Source organism: Mirounga angustirostris, unplaced genomic scaffold, assembly GCF_029215605.1.
Source record: "Mirounga angustirostris isolate CCGP_5_RB_7025 unplaced genomic scaffold, mMirAng1.0.hap1 SCAF_14, whole genome shotgun sequence".
Lineage (NCBI taxonomy): Eukaryota > Metazoa > Chordata > Mammalia > Carnivora > Phocidae > Mirounga > Mirounga angustirostris.
Window position 1 is genome coordinate 15890755 of NW_026991722.1, and position 27574 is coordinate 15918328.

Consider the following 27574-nt stretch of genomic DNA (forward strand, 5'->3'; position numbering starts at 1 on the left):
CCTTGTGCTGTTCCAATTTCTTTCTGGGCCACGACCACTTGCCTGGCTCCGTGGGGCACGTCTATGTCACCAGGCACGGAAACTCCTGATGTGCAACCAAGCGTCCAGATGCAGAGGAATAACGAAGGACAGTGGGGTCATCACCAAATGAGCGGATTTACCGCCCCCGCCCGGGGTCTGCGGGCTCGGCGTGCTCACGCCGCGGTTAACTAGCGGCTGGCAGGGCCGGCGATTAAGGGCCCCTCGGTCTCACCTGGTCTTGGAGGAGTTTCCTCCTCCAAGTGTGGTGGCTCACGTGGCGTGGAAACCTCGTGAAAGCCGCTCATGGCAAGAGCATATAAGACCCCCCCGGGGGGGGGGGGGTGAAGAAAAAGGAAAGAGAAGCGCGCGGCTCACTTGTCCCCGGCTCCAATTGGGAAGAAAATAGCGGCTTTACGAACGATTGAAACGACCGGAGAACTTTCTTTTAAGATCTTAAGGAAGCCAGGCTGCTACGCCCTGTAAGCCGTACTGTCCCGGGCGTGAAAAGCAGCTGGGGAGAAGCGCCTGTCCTTCCGACAACTCCTTCCCGAATCCTGCCGAGAGGAGCCCAGGGTGGCGGGAAAGCAGGGCGTAGGCACTGGAGGGCGAAAGGCGACCAGAGGCCTGCCCTGGCCTTCAGAGGTGACCTGACGCCAGGAAGGAAGCTTATTAACCCTTAGGCTCCCCCCGCCCCCCTTCCTTCTCCCCCGGGGGCGAGCCGGCTCCTCCTCCCGGTCGAGCTGGCCTGGGGCAAGATGCGCACAGCCGTCGGCTCGCGCGCCCTGCCCGTCCCTCCCAGCCCAGGAAGAGGTGAGAAGGGAGGGCGCTGCCCAAAGCCGAGCCTGGCGAGTCCGTGGATCCCAAGTGGACATCCTGGGCGAGACGGCTGAGCCCCCGCGACCCCCGCGCCGGCCGAGCACCGCAGGCGACCCACCTCCCTGTTCCTCCGCCGCCGCCTCTGCACCCACACCCCGACTCCTAGCCTGACCCCCCCACCCCCGCTCCAGGACACCCCCAGCCCCGCGCCTCGCGCAGGTGGCGCAGACGCCCCTGCCCTCCGGCGCCCCCTGCCGGGGAGAGGGAAGGCAGCGGCCGCCGAGAAGCCGAGCACAGGCGGGGAAAGAGCTCCAGCGCCGGGCAGAAGCCGGGAGCTTCCCTGATGGTGCCGCCGCCTCCGAGTCGGGGAGGAGCGGCGAGGAGGCAGCTGGGCAGGAGCCTGGGTCCGCTGCTGCTGCTCCTGGCGCTGGGACACACGTGGAGCTACCGAGAGGAGCCCGAGGACGGCGACAGGTAAGCGCTGCCAGCCCCGGCTGGCTGCGCGCCCGGTTCGTGGGGTGGGGGCAGTATCCCGGCCCCTGCAGGCGCCCGCACGCCCCCCAGCGCCCCGGCTCCGCTGGCACGGGCTGGGGGCTCAACTACCCCGGGCGGCATTAAACTCCGCGCCCTGCCCGGGCTCCCCGTCAGTGGGTCTGGGGCGCCCTGGTACGGCTCCTCCGGGGCTGGGTTCGCGCCGGCGGACCCCAGCCCAGGCCCCGAGGCCGCTCGGCGTCCGCGCTCGGGGACCAGCGCCTGCTCGGCGCGCCGGGACGCAGCGCCCTGCCACCCTCGCGCGCCCTGCCCTTCGCTCTCCGCGGACGGCCAGCGAAGTGGCTGCCCTGTCTTCCTAGAGAGATCTGCTCAGAAAACAAGATCGCCACGACGAAATACCCGTGTCTGAAGCCTACGGGGGAGCTCACCACGTGTTTCAGGTAAGTCTCCGGGCTCTGCCGAGTCCGCCGCCGAGCACCGGGGCTAGTTGGGAAGGCGGCTGCGCAGAGGAGGGGTTTGGAGACGCGCTCGGTGACTGGGGGCCACGGTTGCGCCGGGATGTGCTTGGGGAGTCCTTTAGTGCAGACCTCTCGGTGTGGTTTTTGGGCCAGAGCAATGATGGGCAATCAAGTGTGCACCTAGACTTTGCACCCTAGGACCCTGAGGCGTTTACCGCTTCTTGGAATATTTCGTGTGGTGGAGAGGAAGAGGCTGAAAGCTTCTAAGTGGATTGGATTGTGGGTGCAAACTGCGCCGTGGCAAAGACGGATGGCCGCGTTTGCGTTTTGTTTCAAAAACACAGTTGACAAATACTTAGTCCTTGACTGTCCTTTGACCCTCTCCTGGGACGGAGTGCAACACACTAACGGTCTCTGGAGGCAAAAGGATGGAGGAGGTTTGCGGGCTGTGGACGTGGGTATGTGTGTGGAGGGGGGGGGAAATGTTGAGCTTGTTGAGCCATAAGGAGAGTACTTCCTGAAAGTGCAGTCCACAGATCACCTGGGTGCTTGTTAAAATTACCCCTGACTAGGGCTAGGGAATCCATGTAGATTGGAAAACGTTTCCCAGGTGGTTCTCATTCTCAAATTACTGTTCCCTGCTTGCAGCCTTTTGGAGGTGAGGGTTGATTTGTTTTCACCGTTGAGTTCTTGGCTTTTGGTCCACTGCTTTGAATGGGGGGCATAGATCCATAAACACGAATTGCTTTTTAAAGGTATGGTGCAAGGTACTGGGAATCACACTCCCGCCAGACTGTTTCAGCCAATCCTACGCTCTGGGGTGCCAGGATAAATATTGGGTAGTACAAGGTAATGCAGCAATCCCCAGAAGTGAATTTGGAGAAAAGCTTTATTCATAATGTAACAGATGAATCAATCACCATGCTTTTGGGGCCGCTGAGATCTTAGTTCACATGCTCAAAGTTTCAGATATAAGTGGTTTCAGGGCTGGTGAGTTTGTGGTACACAAACCAGTAATCAGTTACGTTGCATACGGTGCTTTAAAATCTTGTGGGCAGTGGAATGACCCCCATCCTTTAAGTGGGGCAATACTCCCTGGGCTTGGGAAGCATTGTCTTATCCAGGACATGGGTGGTCAACACCGATCAAATGTGCTGAGGCCTGGGTGGGGGAGATGGGGGGTAGGAGTATGTTCAGTTGACAGGTAAAGACTTGAAGAGGTTAACTGGGTAAGCAAGGTTATCCAGCTGGTGGGATGACCCGAGGGTACTAGCACCAGGATTGTTTGCCTGGCGCCAGCCCCATGTGTCATCCACATGACCACAGTATTAGGACGTGTTGTTTTCCTAGCATTCTAGTACAAAGCCTCTCACAGGGAAAGTGTCCCTGAGATGGTTTACTCATTTGTTCAGTCCCTGAAGGTCAGACTGCACATAAATCAGTGGTACTTGCAGAATGCATGTCCAATTTTCAGAAACCACTGGTGCCGGATTAGTGTTCTAAGTTGACTGTTACTCCTCTTCCCTGGTTTAATTTTTTTTACACTGACTCCCCAAGAGACACTATCAATGTCTTTAAGTGTTCTCATTAATGGCTATCCAAAAGAACAGCTTATGAGAACTAACAAGGCTATTTTACATCACAGAAAAATAAGGAACTTTGTTTTTGGGAATGAGAGGAATGGGAGAGGGGTTTTTCATCTGGGGAAAATGAGTAGTGGTCCCTGTGAATATTTTCTGGTTTTGTTACTTTGTTTTATGGATAATCCAGGGTTCTGTGTATACGGTTATACTGTTCCTGTAACTCCGTAAATTCCTGAAGACAGTTGATTGGCAGTTACTGAGCCCCTGTTTGCTTTTGAACCCCAAGAATGGGGGGACTTGTGCTTGGTTTGTGGATTTATTGTCTCGGCTCCTAGAGGCTCTTGCTCCAGGTGGGATCTGGAAACCAGTATCCTCTAGGAGCTTGTTAGTGTCCAGGCCCATCCCAAACCTCCCAGATCAGAGCCTGTGTGTTAATGTAACGTGCATTAAAGGCTAAGCACTTACATAGGAACCACGGTCCTCCATCTGGTCACTGTGCAAACCCATTTAAATTCAAGAGGCACAGAGGCTTCTACAGGTGCACGAGTAGTTACTCCTACCAAATCAACCAAAAACTAAAAACCAGCCTTCCAGGAGACCAGACTCCTCAACTCTTGGATGATCCTTAATTAAGCTTAAGTACAGTAGCTGAGCTGCTTGGGAAATACTGACAGATGGCCCGGATTTTACCCCTCGTCCTTTGAACAGTTTTTAGCACAAGTGAGAACTACAGAAGTCCTTCTGAACTTAAATTTTTTTATGGGACTTAAAAAAAAAAAAAAAAATTTACTCCCACCATGTTCATGGTAGTGTTAATCTGATCTGTTATTCCTAAAAGCTATAGAGACCTAAATGGTACGGAGAAGGAAAGCTGGGTTCAGAATCTTTGTTCTGGACCGCCCCCCCCCCCCACCTTTGTATACTTGTTTCCCAGGGTTTCACCCAAGCACCTTCCCACGTTTGCCTTCTGTATATGAAATGACAGCCTGAGGACTTTGTACTTAGCACCATTCTATGCACTTTACATACATTATCTCTAATCCTCAAAGCCACTCTTTTGTATTTCAGTTTTACAGGGGAAGAACCGAAACTCCAGGATTAAGTAAACTTGGTCAGGGTCACAAAGTTAATACACGTGGGAGCCAAGATTCAAACCCAGGTTTGTCTGACTTCAAGGTCTGGGCCCAGGCCCTTTCATCATCCCAGAGGTGCCTACAGAGGAGGTAGAACTTTCAAGATCCTGGGGTCTAAGGAAGACTATAAATTCAGATGGCAGTAAATTTAAAAGACCGTTTGATGGAAAACAACACTCACCATGACAGTGGTTTTTCAGTTAACCACCATCCTGGAGATCTGTCCTTAAATAATTCATATTCTGTCATATACAATATTGGTTCATATGTGTATAGCTTTCCTTCCTTGAAGGATTTCTTAATCACAGGGCTGTCTCGAGACCATCTAACCCAGTGTGCATTGGGCCAAGTGCCCAAAGTTAAACTTGAGTGAATGCCAGTGACAGCCTACCAAGCTTAGAGTATGTACTGCTCAGTGTTATAATCCGATGCAGGGTGTACTCCTTTATTAAAGATTTCACCGTTGGGGTGTGATTTATCTAAGACTCTTATAGCCAAACTAAGCATATAAATTTATCAGGGTGCTAGCCTCTTGTGGCTGTTTTTCCCCACAAGTTTACCCCACCCCCCACCCCCCGACCATGTAGTTTTGAACAAGAGGTTCATGTTTACCTTTCATTTATTGGGTCTATCAGTAAAACCTGTTAAAGGCTTTTTTAAAAATGAATACATTGTGTAGGGGATGTCCAGAAAATCCAACTTTTGAACGAAGCAGTATCTAGTAAACATTCTAACTTTCCTGATCCGGTAAGGATTTACTGAGCATCTATTAGCTTAAAATAGCCTTACAAAATGCCTGTAGAATAAGTTACTGTCTGGTCTGCTTAGAGACCTGATTTTTAGACTAAGGCCTTTGAAACTAACCAATACGCAATGGTAGATGATCCAGTTCAAAGTCCTGTAGTTCATACTGTATCGATGATGGAGATGAGCTTAGAAGCAGCTAGGAATGGCTTTCTGGGCAAGAGAAAATACTTTATCACTGTTAGGTGTTTAAATTGCATTGGCTGTAGCTCCGTTTTGTGGTTTGTGGACTGCCACGGCCCGTAGCTTCCCCTCGGCAGTGTTTGTCCCTCTGCAGCTCATTAGGTACTGCTCTTAGGACCCTGTTCCCGCGGGATATAATGACCTAGGGATGCCAAAACCCCCACTTTTCCATAATCTGTATTGCCAAATCCTGTTAAAAGGTCGAAGTTAATGTGATCTTTCTGCAAATGGGTTTGTGTGGGATTTGGAGAACAAGAAGGTCACTTAGAGCAGCCCTACCAGCTTGAGAGCCCTGCACTCTAGCTGAGGCTACATTGGAGGGAAGACTGGAGAATGTGCTATCTGGTGGGTCACAGTTCCTACAGAGGGCTCGGAGGTCAACCTGAGCAGTAATAGGAACTGTGCCAGTTGGAATCCTAGCTTGACTAAATTGTTCTGTGACTTAGGATTTGAGAGACCACTAAGGTAAAGAAACCAATTAGTGGTGAAGTTACAGGGTTATGGTGAAGGATTAAATGAGCTGATATACATAGGAAGTGCTGGATGAACAGTACCACTCATACTGTTGAATCCCCCCCGCCCTCCACGTTTGGCACGTTGGGTGCACATAGGTGCTCAGTGGACATGGAGTTTTGGACAGTACGGTAGAAATTTTTGAAAAAGTGAACTCCACATCCAGAAATGGTGTTTATACACCACTGTACGCTAGTTTTTAGATACGTTTTCAAATGCAGGAAAGCCCAAAACTGCAGTGCCTCGGGGGGGGGGGGGGGGAAATCACAAAGCGTATCTGTGTTTCTTGCTTGCTGACCATATAAAGCGCCCTACTCATGTGCCCATAAGAGCAGGAAGAAGGCATAGTTTAAAGGATCTTAGAGGCTTGCCCCTTGCCTGAAGTCACGAAGGACGCTCTGGGCAGAGACAAGGCTAGGAAGCAGACCCTCTGGTCCTCAGCCCACTGCCGACAAAGCTCAGGACCGGCACGGGGTGGGTGGGTGTGCTGTGGGTAATCGTTGGCTCAGGGCATGCTGCCCCCTTTCAGAAAGCACATCTTCATGATCCTCTGCTGAAGAGGAGCTGGTATGAAAAGAGCAGGAGACCGGTGGTTTGGGTAGGAACTGTCTAAATTGCAGGCAGCCTCGGTTTCCCTGGGTTAGACCGTCTGTCACTGGATGGTCAGCCCGCTTGTGTGTGGGGGGGGGTGGACCAAGTGTCCCCTGGTTCGTGACCATACCCTCTGAGGCTAGCCTCAGGCCTGGACAGTGTTCCACATGTCAAATGACCGAGTGAATATACAAGTGAATGAAATCAACTTTCAACTTACTAACCTTTCTAGAACTGTGGTCGCTGGCCTATCCAAGTATGCCTCCTTTTCTGAGAGGGGCTCTTTCGGAACCCACGTTCCCTGGGCTGCTGTGAGGTGCTATGGTTGTCTTCCTCAGCGCTCGGCTGGACCTGCTTGAGCTGCTAATGTGTTACAGGTGCGGATTCTCGGGCAGCTCCAGCTAATGCCCTGACCTTGCTACTTAACACCTGAAGAGGACGCAGGTGTTCCTGCCTGTTAATTGCCCTGTAGACCCTGGCTTTGAAGTGAGGATTGCAGTTTTAAAGGGGATCCCGCTCCCTCCCACGTTTATCTTCAGCTGAACAGGTGTTGGAGGAGGGCGGGGACGTGGGAGGGCTTGGCCAAGGCGGGTTCCATATCACTTTTCACTCTTCTCAGAGAAACAGCACCAAGTGATAGGAAAGGACAACCAAATTCACCACAAAAGGCTGCACATTCCCCAGAGTGCCCTCCGAGACGGGTGCAGTGGCTTTGCTCGTTGTCCCTGAAGTCATGGATGCCTGACTTTCCGATATTCATCTTTTCTAAGTGAAGCTGCGTGGGTGCACCCGGAAAAAGCAAATGCACTCTTTTATTCTAGGATACCCTATCTTCTCCGGAGAAAGTTTGCATTTCAATCAGTAGTTCACGTGCCAGTGAGCTCAGCTTCTCCAAACCTACCACCCCCTGCTCAGCGGGACCTTTCCCGCTTTTGTGAGTGAGACGGTCCGCCTGCGTTGGGAGCCCTGCTGAATAGCCAGAGAACAGAGGTCTCCGCTCCATCTCTTTATTGCTTTTCTCTGGGGGTGAAAACCACTATACCATCAGCTTCTCAGGCTAGGTTCTTTTCCATGAAGCCATTTATGAGTGTTAAAGTTTTACCAACAACTTTGGTTCACTTATTCAGCAAATACTTGAGTTACCAGGTGCCAAGCACAGTTCGAGGGACTTTGCATTTCCCACAGATGTATGCTGAAAAACTCTTGCCTCTACCCTCCTAGAACTTATATTTTAATTCGACTTTTAGTAAGGGAATTTTGAGTCAAAGCTGTCTTTGGGACCTATTTAAGTTCTTTTGGCACACATCTGATTAAGGTCCCATTTTGGAGGCTAAGAGCTTGAAATTTCCTATGGACCAGCTGTCTTTCAGCAAAAGAAACCCACCAAGCAGGGACCCAGGAGTCCAGGGGTGGTGGTAACCAAAGTTTTGTTCTACAGAGGTGTTAGTGGAAAATTAATGCGTGCCCCAAGTCTCAAGAATTACTGGAATGTGAAAGTACAAAGGGAATTCTCTGGCTGTCTGCCCTGTGAGGTGGATGGCAGCCTCAGAACTGGCCCATTAGGAACACCCAGTTCACCTCTTACTCCACCCTCCTGTTTTCCAACAGTAACTTTAAGCAGACTGTTCTAAGAAGGCCTGCCCCTCCACATTCCTCCCTTCTCCTAATCCCTTATGGATCATTGTAGTTGTAGCTGAACCTTCTGGACGGTCTCCATCCTGAGACCTGGGTGGGGGGATGGGGTGGTAGTAGGAGGTCTTCATATTTAATCTCCTTTGAGCAAAGCAGCACATCTTTCCAGCTTCACGTCAAAAGCCTGCGTGAAGAGTTTGGATGCATGAATATACTGCCTTGTTCGGTGTGGCAGAATGTGAACTAGATCATCTTTTCATACTTTCGGATTTCAGAAACGTGGACCACATCTGTGTTCAGCCTTTCTCTCTGTTCTCAACCTTTCTTTCTTGGCTACACCTGGGGGGTGTTCTGTGTTTGCCCCACTGGGGTGAAGCCCTCCAGCCTCCATCTGGGAACGGCGGGGGCGGCTCTCAGCCCAGCAGCTGCTGGTTGAGAACGGGTGGGAGGCCAGGAGAGCCCTCTGCTCTAGGATCTGGTCTGGGAGTTTGGTACAGAGCAGGAATTGGTGAAGTAGTAGGGCCCATGGCCTGTTTTTATACAATTTATGATCTAAGAATGCTTTTCATATCTTTAAAGGGTTGTTAGAGACCTCATTTGGCCCCCGAAGCCTCAGATCTTTAACATCTGGCCGTTTATAGGATGTTTGCTGACTTCTAGAAAGCCATCTCTGCCCCCCCCCCCCCCCAAGTAGGCTCCATGCCCAGCATGGGGCTGGAACTCACAACCCTGAGATCAAGAGTTGGACACTTAACCAACGGAGCTACTCTCTAGTGAGCCATCTTAACACAAAGACTGAGTGGGGTTCTCTGTACGTAACCTTGTCCACAGATAAGTTCTCAGGTCACTTGGGATGTATTTAGCTTCATCTTTAGGTCTTTGCCTTCATGTTGCCTTATTGTATTTGGACCTCCTGGCCCGAGCATCTTTGTGACTTGGTTTCCTGATCTCGGGGAATCAGTATTTGAGCTGGAATTTCTGCCCCCACCAGTCATCCCCAAGTGGTACTATAAATGGACATAATTTCAGTGTTCTTAAGCTATTTGCAAGTAGTTGAGGACTAACTTCTGCTTTTCTTCATGTTCCCAAGACCAGGCCTTCATGTTCGAGTTGAGTACTCTGGATTGCCTTGGCTGATCTTACCCTCCCCCACCCCTAATTCCATACTTTAATTCCTGACTTGCATATTGATCATCCCATGCTCTGTTGACTCAGAGCTGCCTCTCCGAGTTTGTTTTGAATTTCTATAGTGGAGAACTTCACATCCAAAAATCAAATGAGAGCACAAATATTTCGAGGGGACAGGAGCAAAATCTAATGGCATTTTGGAGAGAGGAAAGGAGGAAAACGTTGGAACACACCACCTGACCTATTAGGAGAAAAGCTCTGGGGCGTGGTAAAGAAAAAGGTATAAAAACTTGATAAGGAGCAGAGAGCATCCTATGGAGGTGAAGTTGGGTGGAGAAAAAGTTCATATTAAACTCGTGGGAGCTTCTGACCTTGGTAACAGCTGTTTTCTACGGATTCAACCAAATTTAAAAGGCCGTCTAAGCTTAGAAAAGTTGATAGCTCTACAAACGCAATTTTCTAACCTCTCCTGTGTGTCTAGCACTACCACCTTGGAGGTCAGGCTGTCTAAAAGCCAGCACGGACATGGCGCCATGACTTTCCCTCCAGCTATTCTCTTGCTTTTGCTCTCACTCGGCATTGCTCTTGGTAACGTGTCCATGTGTTGTGTTGGAATTTTTCTATAGCGAAATTGCTCGTGATTTTTATGGTGGAAAAATTGCATGGCGGAGCTGAGGTTGCCTTCCTAGGAACCCACCAAGACCACAAAGACTGTTCCTTGGAAGCAAGGTTGTTCCAAAAACGCTGGAATGTAGTTCTGGCAGTACCTGAAAGGTTAGAAGAACCTAGAATCTCACTGATGTTGCATTCTATCTCTGAGAAAACTTGATTCTTTTTTGCAAATTCTGTGAAAATTGAATTTAATACTAATTTACATATGTAAGAGATCACTCATGCCCATTCTGGCCTAGCTGGGTGGACATAGGGAAAGCAATTTTATGCCAGAACCTGGGACTTACGTGGAGGTCACCTAACCAGGCACCAGTTTCTATCTGGAACACAGAGGAGAAAGAGGAGGGGGAGTGAGTTTTGAATACCAAAAACTGAGATCACAACAAAAAGCAGGGTGGCTACCTTCCTTGTGGGTAAGTCTTCATGCAAGTTCTCAGTCAAGATCTCAGGTGTGTGGCAGAGCCAGGGTTCAAAATAGATACACAGGTATGCCTCAGTGGCTCAGTTGGTTAAGTGTCCGACTCTTGGTTTCCGGTTTAAGTCCTCTCAGGGTCATGGGATCAAACCCCAAGTCGGGCTCTGCGCTCAGCTCGGAGTCTGCTTGGGATTCTTCCTCCCTCTGCCCACCCCCCCTGCATTACTCATTCTCTAAAACCTTTAAAAAAAAAAAAAAAAAAAAAAAAAAACCCCACAAACCAAGCCCCCAGTGTTGGTTTGCTAGGACTGCTTAAACAACATGGTCTCGGGTGGCTTAAACTATTTTCTCAGATCCCGGAGGCCAGAAGTCTGAGGTGAAGGTGTTGGGAGGGTTGACCCCTTCCAGTGGGTCTCCTGGGCTTGCAGACTGCGGTCTTCCCTCCGTGTCTCCCCCCCACCCCCCGGTCTTCCCTCCATTTCCCGCCCCCCCCCCCCGGTCTTCCCTCTGTATCTCTGTCTGGTTGTCTCTTGTGAGGGCAGTATTATTGGATTCCAGCCCATTCTCATGACCTCATTTTAACTCCGTGACCTCTTCAGGGCTCCTGTCTCTACATACAGTCACATTCTGAGGTACTGGGGTTAGGACTTCAATTTCGGGAGGTCACTGTTCGGCCCATATCCTCCCCTCCGATAAAACCCAGCACACACTGGGCCACGTGAAGGGGATGTTTTCTAGACCCCCTATTTTCCATGGGTATCTGTCCACCAGGGTGATCCTGAGGGAGCCAAAGAGTAACTTTAGCAATGCCACTGAAGGGAGAGGGTTAAACCACCTAAAGTAATGTAAACCATAATGTAGTCCATGATCAGGTCTGTGGAGCTTCTGTAGGATGTGCGATGGAGGCCGTGATCTGTTCTAGCCCTTATGTTGAGATATCCGTTAGGAATGCTGAGCCCCACTCCAGATCTTTCAAAGCAGAATCTGGTATTTCCTGCGCACCACTGCGTCATTCCAGTATTCGCTTGCTCTCGTGGCTCCTCTGTTTACTGTGTAGAACCATAGGCAGTGATTCATAGCCTGGACTGCACATCGGAATCACCTAGTGAGGTTTTTTTGTAATTTAACATCTGTACTACTAGTTTCAGGGGTAGAATTCAGTGATTCATCAGTTGCATATAACACCCAGTGCCCTCCTTAATGCCCATCACCCAGTTACCCCATCTCCCACCCCCTTCCCCTCCAGCAACCCTGTTTCCTAGAGTTGAGTCTCTTATCTTTTGCCGCCCTCTCGGTTTTCATCTTTCGTTTCCTTCCCCTGTGTTGATCTGTTTTGTTAAATTCCACATAGTGAAATCCTATCATACTAGTTTTTCTTATTTCACTTAGCATAATGCCCTTCAGTTCCATCCACATCGTTGCAAATGGTAAGAGTTCATTCTTTTTGTTGAGTAATAGTTCATTGTATATAGGTACCTCCTCTTTATCCATTCCTCTGTTGATGGACATCTGGGCTCTTTCCACATTTTGGCTGTTGTGGACATTACTGCTATAAACATTGGGGTGCATGTGCCCCTCTAGGGAATGTTTAAAAAACAAGCCTAGTGTCCCCACAGTGCACGCTAGACCAGTTATAGCAGAAACTGCAGAGGTGGGCACCCAGTACCAGGAATTTTTTAAAGCTCCATGCATAACAACTTGCAGCCAAGGCTGAAAACTTGGAGCAAAGGGCAAAAGGGGGTGAGCAGTCTGGCACTTTGCCTAGGGGACAAGTGGTTGCTTCTGTGATTGCTAAGCGTGGGTCCTCATGCCTCTCAACAGGGAAACTTCTAGCTAAAGTTTGTGTTGGTGAACCATCTGTCAGCCTGGTGTCTCCATCCCTTGTCTGGTAGGTCTTAGTGTTTCTCTTGGCATCTCCTTTCCTTCTGTGGGGTGGTTCGTGGGGATGCGGGAGTGATGGTGTGGGTGGAGGTGAGTCAGGATGGGTAGACTGGTCCTCATGAGCTCGATGTTTCCCAAGCTGAGCAGTGTGAAGTCCCCTGTGCAAATTCCATCACTTTTCATTTCCTATTGCAGGCTCTCAGCTTGGTGTCTGGAGCTGCTTAGTGACTTTTGGTGCATTTTTTTTTTCAAAAATATTTTGCTTTGTTGCCACACCGCATGAACCTTCTCCCAAGATATAAACATGGCTCAGCGTATTATAAATGAAAGCTTTTCAGTTTCAAGCTGTGTTTTTCTTTCCTTGCAAGCATCAAATGCAAACATACTGTTTTTTTCCCACGTAGTGGGATAGGCAATCTGTGTGCTAGCAGAGTCTTCCCATTCCAGTTTTAGTTCTCCTCAGGTTTCTCCTCTGATAACTGAAAGAACATCTCAACCCCCTAGCAAACGCGGAGCTTTTTATAGGTTTGTAATTAACTTTAACATGAGCTAATACTCTAGCGTGCCCGCGTGGTTATCACCTGAGCCCTGTATTTTCCGTATGGCCTTAAACCAGACAATCCCCAAATGTATCCACATGGAATGCATAGGTATATACATGGGCTGCTTTTTGGAATAACAGCAATTATATTGGTTACGTCCTAGAAATAGAAATTATTATAAACTGAGGGAGGAAAGGCAATTGCATTTCATGGATGGATGTGCTGAGGTTCTTTAAAGAGGGAGTTCTTTGAATGGGAGGCAGATAAGATGAAGTGGTTCACAAGTGACCTCTGCATTTGAAATACGCTTTCAGAGTTTGACACCATAATGTGTGGCACCCTATTAGAGAGGATATAACAGGAACGGACACTTAAAATCTCAAGTGAAGGCACGAAAGGACCCTAATAAGTGACTCAGCGCTTGCCACCCCACCATCTTCAGGTCTTTTTCCCAGAGACCCCTAGTGTTTGGGAACCACATCTTCAGGTGTTGCCGCACAGATGAAAATTATTTGTAGAGGGCACATTGAGGTCAAACACAGGCTGCTCAAGGCTGGAGATGCCTAGCCCCGGGGGGGCTCTGGCAGCCCCGCTGCTACCTGCTGTCCCAGGGCAGGGGGTGGCAGTCTTCTCACACCTGGAGGCCCTTCCTGGTCGCGCGGGGGGGTGGGGGGCATATATGCATCTCTCGTGTCGACTACCCCCCCCCCCCAACCCTGTAGCTCTTAGCATCGAGCTCTATGCAAGCTGCTCCACCAAGTCCTGCCTCTCTGGTGACTCCTTTCTTGGCTGTTTATAAAAACTTCTTTTCCCCTGTCCATCCTTTAAAATGACTGGTATTCTCCTAGGATGCCTACTTACCCCTTGGCTTACGTACAGCTCGACTGTTGTGTTGTCCTGACACATTGATGTGTGCTCGTGCATGTATCTTTGATGTGATGTATGCAGTCCTGTGCGGCTGGGACCACATTTAACATGCTGTGCCCCGAAGATGAGAGGGTTTCATCCACACTTCTGAGGATGTTACAAAAGGAAATTGCCATAACGATGAGGGAACGACGATGCTGTTTTAGAGAAGTCTGGAAAGGGAAATCCTGCTTTGAAGTTCCTGCAAGGAAGGGGGCACAAAAAGGAAATCGTCCTTTTAATGATCACAATACTCGTTCTTTGCGCATTTACATCATAGCGATGCAGGACTTCGAACTGGGGTGCTCTAATTCCCCTCTAGGCTAATGGCTACCAAGGGACTAGAGTGTGGTTTTCTTTTTTCTGTGCCTGGGGAACAGAATATTTGTAGTTGCTATGTACAGAAATGGGTTTGTTCTGCAATTTTTTCACATAATAGGTAAGGAACACATCACAAAGGGTACTGATCCATTTTAACAGCACAGCATTTCATTGTACAGATACTCCTTAATTCATCTCTTCACTGGAGAGCACGCCTTCTAAGGCAGCAGACGCTAAGGGGTCCTTCCTGATGCTTTGACGGGTTCAGGTTTTAAACTGAAGATGCAAATTTCAAATAGACCAAGGTTTACCTACATGAATCAAAAAACCATAATCTAGTGCCACCAGATTGCAGTTTGTACAGGTCTTGCTGTTCCAGACCAATCTGCTACTGCCCTCCTAGAACATATGGGTGCTGGTCCCCATGACCCTCTGGTGCTCCCTGATCCTGGGCCGCAGGAGGTTGGGGCTTTGATTGCGTTCTTTCTAGGTCTGGCAATGTGTGACTGATCACTCGTTCAGAGCAGAACAAATGGAAATGGGCTTAGTTTTCAGCCCAGGGGATTTGCTTGACATAAACAACTGAAGATACCATGGGGTGTTCTGGATAATTCTCTAATCAGTCTTAAAAACGGGAGAGCCACCTTTGCGCCGTGGAGTGAATCTCTTGAATGCCTTGGGTAGTTTTTCTTACCCCATTATTAAAGAGTAGAAGGTCTTCTTACTCCCCAGGTATGTATACTCTTGAAAGCGAGCTCCTCTTTGCTGCAAGCACGGGACCGTGTGAGCTCAGGAGCCCATCTTCACAAGTGTTAAGGCCTCGCCTTCCCATCACACCCCGAGCCACCGGCCGGCTCCTGTCTGCTGGCCTTGAAGACCTGCCGTTCCATAGACTAAGCTAAGGAGGGGGAAGTGTGCGTTTCCTCATGTAGGGAAGAGCTGTACTTCCATAGTGACCTCGAGAAAGGAGAGATTGTTCCATTTGGAGGAGACTCATGCTAATAAAGTGGGAAGGAACGATGACCTCAGATGAGAAGGCTTTCTCATAAAATTTCCTTCACCTCTTTTATCCTAATATACTGGACTTAATCCTTGTCTTAAATTTACAAAAACTTTTATTGCAAATTTACATTTTACTGTGTATCCTTTTGAGTTTATTTATCTAAGGGCCCTTGTGAAGACTTCGAGCGCTAATTGGCCTGCTGGAGCCCTGCATTGCCAGGGTCCTCGTTTTGCTGCCCTGGTTCTGGTTCCATATTTGGCTCTGTTTAGAGCTGCCAAGAGGGAGGGACGTGGTGAAACAGGGATAAACCAAGAACTTCGTTTTCAGCCGAATTACCCACATAAGAGGATCAGGCTTCTCTTGAATTACCAGATAATTATTTTTCTCCCTTATATATTTTTAAAATTTTATTTAATAGTGTGATACTGGTTTCAGAGGTAGGTCAGTGATTCATCAGGTGCATATAACACCCAGTGCTCATCACATGTGCCCTCCTTAATGTCTATCACCCAGTTACCACCTGTGCTCCTCGCCCCCCAGCTGACCTACCCTCCAGCAACCCTTAGTTTCCTACAGTTAAGAGTCTCTTATGGTTTATCTCCCTCTGATTTCATCTTTATCCCTCCCTTCCCCTACGATCCTCCCATTTTCTTAAATTCCACATGAGTGAAATCCTATAACTTTCTTGGATTGACTTACTTCACTTAGCATAATACCCTCTAGTTCCATCCATGTCATTGCAAATGGCAAGATTTCATTTTTTTGATGGCTGCATAATATTGTGTATATATACCACATTTTTAGACATCTGTTGATGGACATCTGGTCTCTGCATAGTTTGGCTATTGTGGACATTGCCACTATAAACATTGGGGTGCAGGTGCCCCTTCAGATCACTATCATTGGGGTAAATACCTGGACCAGATAATTCCCTTTTAATATCCTTTTCCATGGTCAGGTGGTCCTGCTTTAACAAGATGGTAGGCCACTAGAGTTTTGCGTTGACCGTTTCCTCATTAGCTTGAAGCTTGATTCTGTTCATCTCTTCTTGTATTCTACCCTGCTTGGTCTGCATCTCAACCCGGGTTGCCTCTGAAAGCACTTTCACCAGGCTGAGGGTATAATGGGATGGCCTTAAACTGCAGCCTTGGCTTTTCGGTATACTTGCATCACAAACACAAAGAGGAAGAAGTACAAACTCCCCTCCCCCCCCCCTTTTTTTTTTTGAAAGCAAAAAGCTAACCATGTTTTCCCTCTGGGTACATTTTTTTAAATTATGAAAACAAATCTATGGTGGGAAAATCAAGTCCCAAAGGCTCACTACCAACATCCATGATTATCAATATTCTCCACCATTTGCTCTATTCCCTTTTCTTTGCTAGAGTATTAAAGATTTTGTCAGCACAAGCGGCGGGGAGTGGCAGGCAGAGAGAAGCAGGCTCTCCGCTGAGCAGGGAGCCTGACGCGGAGCTGGATTTCAGGACCCCAGGATCATGACCTGAGCTGAAGGCAGACACTTAGCCACCCAGGCGTCCCTGCTAGAGTTTTTTTAAGATTTTATTTGACAGAGACACAGTGCGAAAACACAAGCAGGGGGAGTGGGAGAGAGGGAGAAGCAGGCTTCCCGCGGAGCAGGGAGCCCGATGCGGGGCTTGATCCCAGGACCCTGGGATCATGACCTGAGCCGAAGGCAGACACTTAACGACTGAGCCACCCAGGCACCCCTCTGCTAGAGTGTTTTAAAGCAAATCCCAGACATGTCCTTTTACCGTTACACGTTTCAATATTCATCTCAAAGAAATGCAGTCTTCTAGTACAAAAATGTCACACAAAACCCAATATGCATGCTTTTAACCATTTTTTTCTCCCAAATAAAATGGAGGTTTGAGTTATTTCTCTTGAGTGAAATCATGGATGAGTGGTACTTCCATCATCACTAATGTGTGATCTCCTATTTTCACAGGTATGCCTAATTCAGACTGTTTCTAGAGGGGAAGTTCAGTACTGTACCTGGGATGTCCACGTGGAGCAGAGCAGAACTCTGTATGAGACAATGGACCAGGGACAGTTACTTGCTTACGTTTCACAAGAATAAGCTCGTTTTTCCTCAAAGGCATTTCTATGGGTTTGACCCCCCAGGATAACACCATACCATGAATGGAGTGTGTTCTTAGCAGATGAAAGTATAGTTTCAAAAAGAATGCTAATATTTCATTTAGTTTTGTACCTGTTTTTTATATTTAGGGTCTTTTTCTAAATTTTTTTTAGAGTGGGGGCGCCTGGGTGGCTGTTATTAAGCGTCTGCCTTCGGCTCAGGTCATGATTCTAGGGTCCTGGGATTGAGCCCTGCATTGGGCTCCCCACTCGGCGGGAAGCCTGCTCTCCCACTCCCCCTGCTTGTGTTCTGTGTGTCTGTCAAATCTTTAAAAAAAAAAAAAAAAGTGCACGCACAAGCAGGGGGAGCAGCAGATGGAGAAGCAGGCTCCCTGCCCAACAGGGAGCCCATATGGGACTCGATCCTAGGACCCTGGGATCATGACCTGAGCCAGAGGCAGACGATTAACAGACTGAGCCACCCAGGCACTTCTATTTAGAATCTTTTTAAACCAAGTGAACGACTTTCTTTTGACTCTTGGTAGCAAAATTATATTAACAACGCATTAGCTTCACTATCAGCACCGTAGGTGTTCGGAAGTGAAGGTAGCCATAGTTGCCCTGTTTTTAATGTTCTGATGTGCATTTTTCAGTGTGTTACATAGTAAAGTAAAACCAGTGGTCTGACTTTTTTAATGTCTTCCCATAGTTTTAGTTTTGAATATTATCTAGAGTCCAGTGACTCCACAGCTGAGAAGACAGGCCCTCATCCCCTTCCAAACCCTCCTTTCCCACTGCCGCAACCACGTTCTGATGTTTAAAACTCGTTTCTTTGATTTTTACATCTGTAGCTCTAAATAACTTATAACACTTTTCCCCAATTTTTGGTGTTGTCTCTTGATGAATTCCTTCTGTGGGAGGAGAGAATTCCACTGTCCTGAGCCACCATCCATGCGCTGCCCATCTCTGCCTCCATGTACTTATGGTTTGGGATAGACCAGTTTTCATTGTCTATAAGATGATTGTGGAAATGTTACTGACCTCTGAGCCCTGCTAAGTGCTCAGTGCTTTTCCTTTCTTCCATATTTTGCCTTTCCTGGAGCTCATAATGTTTTTTTACCTTTAAAGAAAAAAAAAAATAGAATCATGAATCCAACCCCCACATCACCCTCGTTTGTAATAAGTTCCTCTCAACATAAGTGTTCTGTCATTTCAAACTTGGAGGAATTCCTTCCAGAATTTGCGGCCTGCCCTGGTTTCTCACTAACCCCGCTGTGTCCTTGGGATCTCCCTTATTAAGGGATCAGCCTGGGAAATCTTTCTGGTGTCAGATTCTGGGTTTCCTGGATCCCCTATTTTCCCCTTTTTCTGATTTACTCTGTTTTGGTGGAGCATACAGTCTAGTACTTTCCTGGGACAGGGTCTTGGGAGGGATACATATTTTTTGAGTTTCAGCAATTCACATATCCAGTGGTCTACATTTAAGATGATACATCCAAATAGATGGTAATTTCTACTCCCCTCCCCCACTCACAATACAAACCCTCCTGCTCTCACTTGTTCCACTAATACCTGTGAGTTGCTCTAGATGGATCCAGAAGCAATTTTGGATCCTTTTCACACATCCTCTGCATCCAATATTTCACCAAATATATCCAAACTTGGGCTCTTTACTGCCACCCACCTGGTCCAGGCCATCCATACCGTTGGTCCAGACTATTGCAACTGTTATCGTTGCTTCTGCACTACCTCTTGGATTTCAGTCCTATGCAGCAGAAAATGAAACCCTGAACCTTAAAAGGGATGATGTCTGACCTAGAGTTAAAAATCTCAGTGGTTTCCTGTTGCCCTAGAAAAAAATCTATACTCCTTAACCTAGACTGAGAGGCCTTGAGTGATCTGACCTCTGCCTGTCCACCCTCATCCTATGCTCTTTCCTCAGGTCAGCTCTTATTTCTTTAAATGGCAGACTCTCTTCCTTGTCTCAAGCTGTTGCCTGTTCTGCTCCCTTTGGATAAAAGGTCTTCCCCAACTTAAAAACACCCTCCCCACCCCCCCACCCCGCCCCAGGTCCAGTCCCAGCTCCCAATCCTTCAGAATTTACAGAGTTACCACGGTATATCCCCAGTCCCTTCGGTTCTCCTTATCAGGTCCTTGTTTTTTGTTAAACAATTCGTAGTTTATCTTGTCTTTTCCTGACCAGATGTAAAGGCAGAGCCACATCTGTCTTATTTCTGAATCCCCTGTGCCTAGCACAATGCCCCGCCCATTCTCCACACAGAATGCCTGTTTGGGGAAAGGTGAATGAATACACTAGGTCACTGTGCAGTAAGATCATTTTCTGAAACAGCCATGTTTACACTCTGTGGATTTAAGTTTGTACTTGGATCTATTCCAGATATGTAAGGCCGTTTATAATACGTAAAATATGACAAGATAGCATAAATTAAAAAGACAAAAAAACTGGGACCTAAGAAATGGAGCCAGGCTTGAGGGTAAGTGTATACCACAAAGACTTACAATGGGTGGGCCAGTTGGCTCTGGGCTCTCCAGCAGCCCATGAGAAAATGCTACACGAGTCCATATGGTAAAAACTGAACAATGCCCAGGAGAACTACAACTATTAAGACCAAAGAGAGGGGCACCTGGATGGCTCAGTCATAAAGCGTCTGCTTTCGGCTCAGGTTATCCCAGGGTTCTGGGATCGGGCACCCTGCTCGGCGGGAAGCCTGCTTCTCCCTCTCCCACTCCCCCTGCTTGTGTTCCCTCTCTCGCTGGGTCTGTCAAAATCTTAAAGACCAAAGAGAAATTTCACCCAAGGGTCACTGTAAAAAGAACAGGTTACGTGATGAAATCGTCCCTATAATGGTTGTGGTCAGTTTCACAGGAATGACTCTTACCATGGTCTTCCAGTACAGATTGTTGCTGTCCTGTCCAGTCTGGCTAAGGCCCATCGATGGGTCCCTGTGGTGATGTCCAGGCTACACGTGCAGTATGCCAACAGCTGTGCTGTGTGCCGATTTTTGCTGCTTTGCTTTCTGCGGCTGCCTGCTTCAGGAGATGACCTATGTGGGTGCTGGCAGAGGGGCACGTTTCTTGGCTTTTACTATTTGTGACTTCCTTGCTTTGTCCTTCCCAAATGCTCCTGGCTTTTCCTTAATGATGGCATGATTTCTTGTTCTTACTGGCTCCTGTTCAAACATCTTAGAGATTCTACTTCCTTCCAGACCTTTCTGTCCTGTCCTTCTCTCCCATCTGTAGGTCTGGTGTGCATTTCCCTTCAAGCGGCATCTTCTAGCTTAAACACTGCTAGTCTCCAAGACAATATTCTGAGGATGTCAGACGGACATCCAGAACCAGTTTTCTCTATCTCCTGGATGCGGTGGAGTTTCCAGTGCTGGTATGTGTTCATACAGTCCCTAAGTTTCTAAAGAAGAAAATGGAGTTAAAAGACAAGACGTTATTTTCCTTAGCTTGGTAGAAGAGCAAAGTAAGCCTTTTAATGTGGGAGCTGTCCACTTAGGCTGCTCAGAGCAGAACTGTACCGTGAAGAGCAGATGCTTTCATGATTCCATAATCCTGGGGTGGGGGATAGGTGAAGTTGCTGTAGATTTTAGTTAATAGGGTTTTGTTTTCTCCATAAATAGCTCAAAGTGAAATTAGCCATTGAACATACCAGTCATTATAAAAGGTAAGCGGAGTTAACAGGTTTTATTGCATCACGGGTAGGCTACGGTACAGACTCTTCTCTCGCAGGATCGCTTTAACACCAAAATGCGATATAATGTGACCGATTACAGAACTCTGTTTGCTACCCAGGCTATAACGCAACTTTCCTGACTGGGAACTGGAAGTGTTCATAGTGAAAGTGGTGACACTTGGTTTGCTCAGCTGATTGGCTCTGGGTTCTTTCCTTCAACATTCTTATGATCCAAGTGGTGATTTAACAGGGGGGCTGTATTAACTGTATTTCCATTTTGCACTTTATGAAAAGCCACAGATGACCCAGATAGGAATGTGTATAAGGAAGTGTGAGTGACAGTCTTGGTGGATATAGTACACGAAAGGCCTTTTGAGCAGAACCTGGATATGATTAAATGCTGGATTTGCTCAGGGAGGTTTAGGTTTTAGAGCCATAAACTATTGTTATTTATTAAAGTCTTGCAGAAAATAACTTTTATTGTAAATCTGAACCTTTGGAGATCCTAAACCCCTTTTCCCTGTGGGAGCAGTCGTTTTTATAACAGAATTGTTGATTATACAAGATTTCTTAAAAGAATGCAAATATTGTGTAACAGAAGAGACTGTTTAATTTTTCTGGACATTGCCAAACACACACTTAAGACTAATTTTGGTTGTGTTCAGAAATATTGACCTAACAGTTTTTATCCGTAACTTTACAGATGAGATAAATTAAGGCTTAGGCAGCTTCCACAAAGTCTTATAGCTTATAAGTGACAGAGCCACGGTGGAGTAGTGTTTCCAATTTTGATTATTCATTTCTTAATTGCAACGGGATTTTGTTCTCAGTCCTCTTGCTACATAACAAACCACCTCAGATCTCCGTGACCTGAAACCATGATTTTCTATGGGTTTGCATTTTGGATCTCCAAATGGTGTTGGCTGGGGAGACTCAGCGGGGGCTGGAGGAGCCAAGGTGGCCCCAGTCTCATGTTAGGGGCCTTGGTACCGGCTGCCAGCTGGAATGCCTCTGTTCTCCAAGGGACCTCTCTACCTGGGCCTTTATCAGGAGTCTAGGCGGGGCTTCCTTTCCTGGAGGTCCAAGCATTCCAACAGCACGGGGATGGAAACTGTCGGAGGTAGCTTTTCAGGCCTAAATTACTGAAGACTGGAAGTAGTGCGGGTCACTTGCTGTACCCTGGCGTTTTGTGTATTTTTTGTAGTAGATTCCAGTATAGTTACTCTACAGTGTTATATTTCAGGTGTATAATATAGTGATTCAACAATTTTATTCATTACTCAGTGCTCATCATCGAAAGCGAGCTTTTTGTCCCCTTCACCTGTTTCCCCCATCCCCACCTTCCCTCTGGTAAGCATCAGTTTCTCTGTAGTTAAGAGTTTCTTTTTTGGTTTCTCATTTGTTTCTTAAATGCCACACATAAAGTGAAATCATATGGTATTTGTGTTTCTCTGACTTATTTTCACTTAGCATTATATTCATGGTCATTGCAAATGGCAAGCTTTCGTTCTTTTTTATGGCTAAATGATACTCCATTGTGTGTCTATTATATATGTGTACATATATATATTATATACACTACCTGTTCTTTATCTATTCATCTATTAATGGACACTTGGGCTGCTTCCATAATCGGGCTATTGTAAATAACGCTGCACTAAACACGGGCTTCGGCCAAGAGGCATTGGAGGGGGCGGGAGATGTGCGTGAACACGTTGAGCAGTGTGCATGGGGGCTGTGCATTTATGCTGGGGAGTCGGGGGGGGGGGATGGCGCCTACTAATTCCTTTGTTCCTGGAGGAACCTCCCAACAGCTTGTCCCTCCTGTATGCCTCAGGTGTTTTTCATACTGCTCCTTCTATGCTCTCTCTTTGAGGGTGAGGGCTCTGTCCTCTTGCCCTCCTGGCTCTCCCAGTGCCGAGCCTGCTGATTTTTTTTTTAAGATTTTATCTGACAGCAAGAGAGGGAACACAAGCAGGGGGAGCAGGAGAGGGAGAAGCAGGCTTCCCGCTGAGCAGGGAGCCTGATGTGGGGCTTGATCCCAGGACCCTGGGATCATGACCTGAGCCGAAGGCAGACGCTTAACTGACTGAGCCACCCAGGTGCCCCCGAGCCTGCTGATTTTTAATATTCCAGGTTTTCAGTCCCACGGACTATAGGAACTCATGAAATTTGACCCCTGGCTTTCAAAACCAAATGTTTCGGGGTTCATCGTCCCTGTGTGGGCTCTCCAGTGTGAAGGTCTGCTTCTCTCCCTTCTTTGCACCAGTGGGTCCATGTAGCTCCCAACTGTCTTCCTTTCCTACCCTCTTCGATATGGCCTCTGCAGTTAGTGTTGTGGGGTTGGTTCTGCCAGTCTTCAAGTTTTCTGGGCTATTTACACTGTTGTGATGGTACCTAGTGATATCGTGGGATGAGGTGGACCTGGGTCTTCCTATTCCACCATCTTCCCTAGAAGTCTCTGTATACTCTTCGTCAAACCGAGGGACAGGCCCAGCCCAGACTGGAGGGAGGTGGCCTGTGCAGGGGAATGGGAGGAGTGTTGGAGGCTGTTACTGCAGAGAAGCTTTGCTGTAGGTCTCTAACCACCACCACCCTGCGGACCCGAATCCTCCTTCACTTGACGTCGTCTTTTCTGTTGACTTAGAGTCTCATGTGGCTCCTCGGACTTTCCAAACAGCTGCTCCAACCATTTCTTTGCTGTATTTTATATTTCATTTCTATTTCTGCACACAATAGCAGTTTAGAGCTCTTGGCCCCAAGTTCTAGTTTGCTCATGGCTGTTCACTTCCTACTCCATGTGAATAAAGAGCGTCCCCAAGTCCACAGCTGAAGGCCTTGCTGCTTTCTTCTCTCATCCTTTTGAATGTTGCACAGATTTCACTCCGCTTGAATTTGTTCTCCAAACGAGCATCTTGCCAACCTTATTATTGCTGATGGGGCCAACATTTTCCTGGCTCAGCAGACCTGCTGTCTTGGAGTATTGATCCCCCTTTCTTCTCTCCATGCTCCATCTCATCTACCAAATAACAGCCTTGAAGGGTGCCTCTTCCTTCATCACTCCTGCTCAGGCTTCTGTCACCTCATCCCTCACTTGACAGTGTTCCAGGGATTGTCCTCCCTCCTGATCACCCCCTGCTCCACCCCGTTCTTCCCACAGCTGTTGGCCTTTGGGAAAGCTATTGATGAAACCTACATCCTGTCCCTTCCTACCAGTCACCTCTTGCTGGCCACTTGAACTGCTTTCCTATGTTCTGGACCTGTCAGCAGCTATGCCACCCCTCCCCCCACCTCAGTAAATATTTAGGTGAGAATTTTCCCGTTACAATCCTTAAGACCTATTCAGCCACTTTCTGTAGACCTCTGCTCAAGGCCAAATTGTAGGCATAGCTTTGAATGTCTTGGGTTTAGATTTTATTTTGTTGAAGGGTTTCTGAAATGCTTTTGTACACTGGAGTGACAGGATGGAAGATTTGGGAGGATTGATGGGGGTGGGTAGGGTGCGTGGTAGTGATAGAATGTTTTGCTCAGGAAGGGAGAAGTTGATTTTGAAGGAGCAGTAGCATTATGGAAGTGGATACATAGCCAGAGTTGTCTCAGATGTCAGCCATACAGGAGTTGTGTAAGATGTGAGCCATCCCCTGTCTGTGAACACGTGTGACAACAAGGCAGGTCTTAATTATAAAGGAGGCACATAACCTCTCCATCTTCACCCATCCTCCCCTTAGGCTCATTCTTCCCATCCTGAGCTGGTGTCTCCTTATCTCAGACATGTTCCTGTTTCCCTTTCTTGTACTTTATCCACCTTTGAGGAGGAAAGAAACTGTTAACACTTCCGTTGATTGAAAATTACAGTGGGCTGAATGTGGTCCCCCTCCCCCACAATTCATATGGTACTGCCTCCCCAATGTGATCCTATTAGGAGGTGGGTTCGTGGGGGGGGGGGTGATTGATTAGGTCATGAGGGTGGAGCCTCCGGGAATGGGATTCATGCCTTCATGAAAGGGGCTAGAGTGTTCTTTCTGTCCCACGTGTGAGGACACCGCGAACTAGGAAGCACGCTCTCCTCTGGCGCCCTGATCTTGGACTGCCCAGTCTCCAGACTGTGGTTTAAACCACCCAGCCGGTGGTATTCCGGCATAGCGGTCCAGACAAAGACAGCAAATCATTCCTATGAAAGTGTCCGTTTCTTTAGTTGTGAGATAAAATTAACAGTAATGCTGTAATCCACAAAAACCTAATCCTTGGGGTCTTGCCTTAAAAACTGGAAGAAGAAAAAAAACCACAAAAGCAATGCCCTCTCTGTCCTCCTCTGCTGCTCCCTGGAGCTCAGATGTGCGGGGGCTCAAATAGGAGCACCTGTTGGGACTGAAAAGCAAGCTAGCAGCCCAGTATCTTAGCAGCCTGTGCTGTTCGTGAACATATGAGCGAGAGAAAGCTCTATCTTCAGTCCTTATCGTTTGACTCTGTAGCTGCCAAAGAGATCTTCGAGTTGATCTCACATCCGTGATGACCATTACGACTACCATCCGTCGGGTGCCCATTCCGTGCTGTGGGTGCGTTTTACACGACGGCCTGACGAGGCAGCTAATTCCCCTCTTCCACCCGAGCAAACAGAAGCTGGGTGTGGTTCATCGGCTGGCCTGAGATCCCACAGTAGGGGCCTGTGCCGGCGGCTGGGCTTCCACCCATCTTGGCCTGACCCTGGGCTCAGGTGCTTCCTGTTGAAAGCACCCTGACACCCACGTCTGCCCAGAAGTTTGTGGAGAGCTTGGAACAACCCAAAGTGATGCCCGGACTGGTCGTTTCTGGCCCTTTATGGTATCTGGGGGAGAGGCCACAAGGTCACCGTGGTCTTGTGTCCGAGCCTTTGGGTCCATGAGCCTCTGCTAGAGAGCTGGGTTTGAAGGCAGCTTGGTTAGAGCTGCAGCGACCTGCCTGAGATGCCACCACACGCGGGCCCTGAGGGGCGATGGTCCCAAACCTCCCCTCCCTGACTCGAAGTGTCCTCTGAGCCGCTGGACAGCCCTTGTGACTGCATCTTGGAGTGTTAGGTCCTGCCAGTGCCTCGTGTGGATTCGGGGGTCACGACTTGAAGGGAGCAGGCAACTGTTGGCCAGAAACTCCTCAGGGGGGGCACAAGATGCTAATGGGGTCTAAGTGGGTCGGGCACAGGCAGGGTCAGCCAGGAGAAAGGCACTGGGCGCTGACAGGACCTTGTTACTCAAGAGTATTGTCGAGGCCCTCTGTCTTCAACGTTCATAAACCTTGTGTGCCTGGAGATGGACAGCCCTATGTCGGAAAATAGAGAAAAGTGCAGCTGGAAAGGGGGTTGCTAGCTGCTCTGTACCTCACACCGTGGAGTGGTTTCCCCTAACCCTGTGCACATCTTTGTAAAGAGTTACAAAACAGAACTTTCCTCCTGGACCCGGGAGGGATACCCGGACCATTCCTAATACATCTGCAGTGAGCATGCCTTACTTACAAAGGAGCAAAAGGTGCCTTGTAGCTTCACAGCTGGGCCTTGTGGCTTTGTTGTGACTTTCCGGTAAGAGCAAACCCTGTCCCGTGAGCGTGATGTGGCTGCTTCCACAGGCCCTGGCTACTCCCAGGGACCACAGTTGCTGGCCCCTGTCACGTGGCTGTATCTTCAAGCAGAATGTCCTTCGCTCCCAGCAGGCCAGTAAAATATTGGTACCTCTCTCTGAAGAGGTGAATCTCTGAGGGTGGTTTGCAGCATTTGCTCCCCGGTCCTTGGCATCAACCCCCAGGAGTTCACTACTGTGTTTTGCACGTTGTGTCTGTCACATGTTGGTGAGCTTGATGGATTAACTCCAGCCGCCCTGGTGGTCTTGCTCAGTTAGAACCGTGTTCCTCGGCTGACAGTGCGTTCTAGCTATACAGCAGATGTTCACTAGACCCATTTGCTGTGTCTCCTGGTGAGCAGTATGCTTTTCGGTGGGAAACACTTAACCAGCGAGAACTGGCCCAGAGTGTGTACATGCACTCAGACCTCTAAGCGCGGCTCCTCTTGAGTGTAATGCTCCCTGACACCTAGAGGTTTGCTTTTATTTTGTCTTCAGAAGAAAATCGGATTTTTTTTTTTAAAGATTTTATTTATTTGACAGAGACAGCGAGAGAGAGAACACAAGCGGGGAGTGGGAGAGGGAGAAGCAGGCTTTCCACTGAGCAGGGAGCCCGATGTGAGGCTCGATCCCAGGACCCCGGGATCATGACCTGAGCCGAAGGCAGACCCTCAACGACTGAGCCACCCAGGTGCCCGAAAATCAGATTTTCTTGACTACACGTAGTGAGGTGATATACCCAGATATTTCCATGAGATTGTGTTTTTTGCAGTTGGATCTATAAAATAAGCATAGCCAGATGAATTGTTGGTTAAAATGATATATATTTTTTTAAAGATTTTATTAGACCATGCATGAATAGGGGGGAGAGGCAGAGGGAGAAGGATTGCAGACTCCCTGCTGAGCAGGGAGCCTGACATGGGGGCTTGATCCCAGGACCCTAAGATCATGACCTGAGTGGAAAGTAGATGCTTAACCAACTGAGCCACCAAGGCACCTCAATAGACTCCTACTTTTTGAAGAGTTTTCACATGGTTGCTTCATATGGTAAGCTTAATGATGATTATCCAACACTTAGAATGGGATTAAAAAAAAAATTCT

At 48.1% G+C, this 27574-nt stretch overlaps 1 protein-coding gene across 1 annotated transcript in view; it reads left to right on the forward strand.

The window, feature by feature from the left end:
- Positions 1 to 438: 438 nt before the first annotated feature.
- The window catches only part of CCBE1 (collagen and calcium binding EGF domains 1), a 224196-nt gene continuing 197060 nt past the window's right edge, over positions 439 to 27574 (forward strand). Inside the window, exons 1-2 of the mRNA XM_045886615.3 lie at positions 439 to 1311; positions 1689 to 1769. Of these exons, the coding sequence (XP_045742571.1) occupies positions 1181 to 1311; positions 1689 to 1769 (212 nt within the window). The 5' untranslated portion in view covers positions 439 to 1180. The remainder of the gene's footprint in view (positions 1312 to 1688; positions 1770 to 27574) is intronic.